This window comes from Vigna angularis, chromosome 2, assembly GCF_016808095.1.
Source record: "Vigna angularis cultivar LongXiaoDou No.4 chromosome 2, ASM1680809v1, whole genome shotgun sequence".
In the NCBI taxonomy this organism is placed as follows: Eukaryota; Viridiplantae; Streptophyta; class Magnoliopsida; order Fabales; family Fabaceae; genus Vigna; species Vigna angularis.
In genome coordinates this window covers 25,884,831-25,888,959 of record NC_068971.1, presented here as the reverse complement: position 1 = coordinate 25,888,959, position 4,129 = coordinate 25,884,831, and the positions used below count along the sequence as shown (strand labels likewise).

Sequence of the window (4,129 nt, the reverse complement as noted above, 5' to 3'; positions counted from 1 at the left end):
ATGGAGAACCAAGTAGAAGTTCAAGAGGGAATGAAAGCCGATATCCGACAGCTGAAGGAACAAATGAGGCAGGTCCTAAAGACCCTGGATGCCTTACAAAGTCCTGGATGTTTATGCACACAACGATCACAACAAGGAGTTCCAGAAGCACAAACTTTCCCTTCCTATGGTCTTCCCCCGAATTATACTCCACCCTCAGGAGTGGACTCGAGACATCTTGACACTCAAAAGGCCGAAGGTAATGCAGCTGAAGTAGAAGACGAGCCTGGGGCAACCACTTTCACAATTCCTAGGCAGACGATCCAACTAGGTATTGAGAGCATGATAATGAAAAAACAACCTGAGACGAAGTCTCCATCTTGTGTCATTACACCAGCAGATTTTAAGGACGATAAGAGCAGATTAGAAGTCCCTGAGAAGAGGTTGAGAGCCATAGAGGGTGAAGGAAGTTTTGAATTTGGAGATGCTAAAAAACTATGTCTAGTTCCTGACGTGGTGATACCTCCAAAGTTCATGTTGCCAGAGTTTGAGAAATATCGGGGAAATACTTGCCCGAGGGGCCACATAAGCATGTACTGCAGGAAAATGGCAGCTTATGCCCACGATGAAAAACTTTTGATTCACTTCTTCCAAGAAAGTTTAATTGACGAAACTCTAACTTGGTACATGCGCTTAGATACTACTCACATCTACTCATGGAAACATCTGGTTGAGACCTTCCTAAGGCAGTATGGATATGATAAAGATTTGACACCTGACAGAGCACAATTGCAGAATATGGTGAAGAAAGAATCTGAATCATTCAGAGAATATGCCCAAAGGTGGAGAGAGATAGCTGCTCAAGTAGAACCGCGTCTGAGCGACAAGGAGATGACTACCACGTTTTTGAGTACTCTGCAACCACCATTTTATGAGCACATGTTAAGCATCTCAGTCTCCTCAAGTTTTACTGACATAGTAGTAATTGGAGAGAGGGTTGAGAGTGGCATAAGAAATGGAAAAATTGCACTAGGCCCAGAGCTAGTAGCCAGTTTAAACGAGTATGGTCCTAGACATGAGAAAGATAAAGAACGAAGAGCTAATTCACATTTTATTGCCTGTCCTCAAATGTCGCATTCCTATGGGTCTAGTCGAGCCACTGAACGAAGAAATTACAATCGCGATGAGAAGGTCGCCAACTTCACTCCTATCCCCATGACCTATACAGAGCTACTACCAGATCTTCTCCGTAGAAACCTCATGAAGATTTGTCCAACAAGGCCTATACGACCTCCGTACCCAAAGAACTATGACGTAAATGCCAGGTGTGATTATCATGCAGGAGCGTGTGGACATTCAACTGAGGCATGCAAGGCTCTAAAACGTAAAGTGCAATCTTTGATTGATTCAGGATGTTTAAAGTTTGAAGAAAGTTAATCCAGCACTGTGGCAAGGTGTGAGTTCACCTCTACAAATGCCATGGACAAGTGAAGAGGACTCTCAGATTATTTAGGAAAGCATAAGTTATTGTAAAAGTTGGAACTGATGTTGTTTTGCTCGAGCTTTAATTTGTCTTCCTATGAGGTTTATGCTCATTGATGTCACGATTTCATCCATGAACTGTTAATGTAAACTTTCATTACTTGGTATCTCCAAGGTTTACTGGAAATCATGTCCTAATAGGGTGTCGTGGAAAAAAATAAAATAAAAAAACAAAAACAAAAACAAATGAAAATCATGAGTCGCTTGTCTTTATTGCAAATTGCCAAACTCTTGTTGTTCGAAAATAGCAAAGCTGATAATCAAAAACAATGTTGCAGTGTCGGATTTTTCCCGAATTTAATTGTTTTGTTGCGAGGCATGTTTTCCATCTTTACAGTTGTGTCAGCGTGTATTTCATCATGTTTTCCATCAAAGGCTTATCTTGAGCCCATTTCTTCGTTGTTTCATGCAAATAATTTTGAGTTTTATTCTCGTTCTCTTTTTTCGAAGTTAATTTTCCTTATCTTCCTTTATCGTAAATATTTTTTTTTAGGTCCTCTTCTTCTTTGTTTCAAAGGTTTATTCGATTAGAATTTTTCTTTGGACCAAAAAAAAAACCATAAAAAAAAATCTATTTCATTTCAGCATCAAGAGAGATTTACAGTAAGGTCGGAGAGTTGATTTTGAGCAAGGACATCATTTTGAATACACTCATACGATCTTAACATTTGATAAATAAAATAAAAATGCATAAAAAAGAAAAAAAAAGCAGATATAACAAAAAAGGTGCAAAGTCACAATTTCAAATAAAAACAATAAAAAAAAAAAGCAAATAAAGCAGATAACAAAAGCGAATAAACAATGTTCGTGGTTCGATCACGGGTGATCGTTAAGTTACAGACCATGAAAATAAAAAAAAATAAAAAGAAGTTCAGCGAAAAAATTCCCGAGCCGGTTGTGGTGGTCTAAGGGAGAGCTCTGTCGAGGGAGCTCTGGTCCGGAATGTGAAAAGCATGGGTGGAGGGATTTGTCGTCCGTCCCTGTCGTCGTCAATGATGATCGGAACGGGGAACAAGTCCAGCAGCCTCGGCGCCCTCATGATCACCCAGTCGTATTCTTTCCAAAAAAAAAAAGAGTAAAACAAAATTTTTGTCAATAATAAGATGAGGAGAAAATTTTCAAAAAAAAAAAGATGGAGGTGATCAGGGTACTTACCATACATGTATAGCGGCAGTTGTGAAAACTGAGTGCCAGTGGGGTCTATCTCCGCTTGCCAGCGCCTGACCCGATTGCCGTGGTTGTTAAACCAGCAGTGCACATTGTATTCAGTGGCATCTGCGAAAGCCCTTAGTCGAGATGCAATCTCGACGACTTGGGCTCTGCTGGGATGTGTGACCCCGTAATTGTAGATATGGGTCATCATTTTGACCTGATCGTCAGTAGGTCTCCACCGCTGACTGGTGTACCTATCCATCTCCATCTCGCTCATCTTTCCTCTCTAAGTTTTCATAAAAAAAAAATATATAAAAATAAAAAGAACAAAAACATAACAAAAGCATAAAACAAAAAGCATTTTTTGTGTTTTCTTTATTCGTTTTTGTTTCCTTTTAGTTTATTTTGTCCGGTCAGTCTTTGTTATTTCAGTGTCTGGTCTCGGATCGGTTTCACGGTCCTTGCAAGAGGGTCCTAAACGGATCTATGTCCTTTTGTCTTTGTCCATATGGTCCATGTCCGGTTCATTCAAATAATTTATCTTTTTAAGTTTTCTGATTTTATGGGGTACGTGGCGTTGTTCTACCCGATTGTCTCTGCCATACCTTCAATCGAAGGGAGATTAACGTCTGGTTTCCAGCCTATATACCCCTTAGGTTTAAGACAGTTTTGTTTTTTTTAAATGTTTTAAGTTTTTAAAATTAAAAAAAAAAGAGAAAGAAAGGAGACTCAGAAAGAAAAGCAGAGAAGGGCAGGACGGAAATAAGAGCAGACAAATCAAAAGGAAGAATAGAAGAGCTTGCAGAAAAGAAAAAAAACATAAAGGGGAGAGGGGAAGGAAAGCAAAAATGGAAAGCGAAAGCATAAAAAGAAAAGCAGAAGCAGAAAGCTAAAGAGTAAAGGGCAAGAACAGAAAGCGTGAAGGAAAGAAAGGCAAAGAAAGCGTAAAAGGAAAGAAAAGAAGAGCAAGAGAAGGAAAGATCAGAAGAGCAGAAAGCTTAAGAGAGGAAAAGCAGGAAAGGAAGAGGATTTAGAGCTCAGAAGACTTACCTGGAAGTGGAACACACACAAAAGCTCCTCGGAAGACTCAGACGCCTTCGAAGGCACGCGGGGACAGAGGCTTCTCTCAGAAATCCAGACGCTCAGAGAAGAGAGAAGAGAGGAAGAGTGAAGGTTAGACAGAGAGTAAAATCAGAAAATGTCGCTCGACCCCGAAGGGATACCCGTTTTATAGCCGAGCAAATCCACTGTGGCTACAGTTCCGGTCGCTGCAACCGTCTGGTGTCGGTCTCATCTTTCTGAGTTCATAAAAAAAAAAAATTTTGAAAATCTGAAAACGGGTAGGGTTTTGTTGGGTCGATCCGGCCCAATTCAATACTTCTTGGATGACCCGATTTCACCAAAAAAATAATAAAATAAAAAATCAAAAATATGATAAATAGAAAATTTTCAAAAA

At 39.7% G+C, this 4,129-nt stretch overlaps 1 protein-coding gene across 1 annotated transcript; it reads left to right on the top strand.

Moving 5' to 3' along the window:
• LOC128195321 (uncharacterized) lies at window positions 1–1,416 on the top strand. Its single transcript, XM_052872579.1, has one exon. The coding sequence runs from the start codon at window positions 1–3 to the stop codon at window positions 1,414–1,416; it is 1,416 nt and encodes a 471-aa protein (XP_052728539.1).
• Window positions 1,417–4,129: the final 2,713 nt, after the last annotated feature.

What these genes read in the sequence shown, in the direction of transcription:
- LOC128195321 (XM_052872579.1), top strand. Translation starts at nt 1, where the DNA reads ATGGAGAACCAAGTAGAAGTTCAAGAGGGAATGAAAGCCGATATCCGA.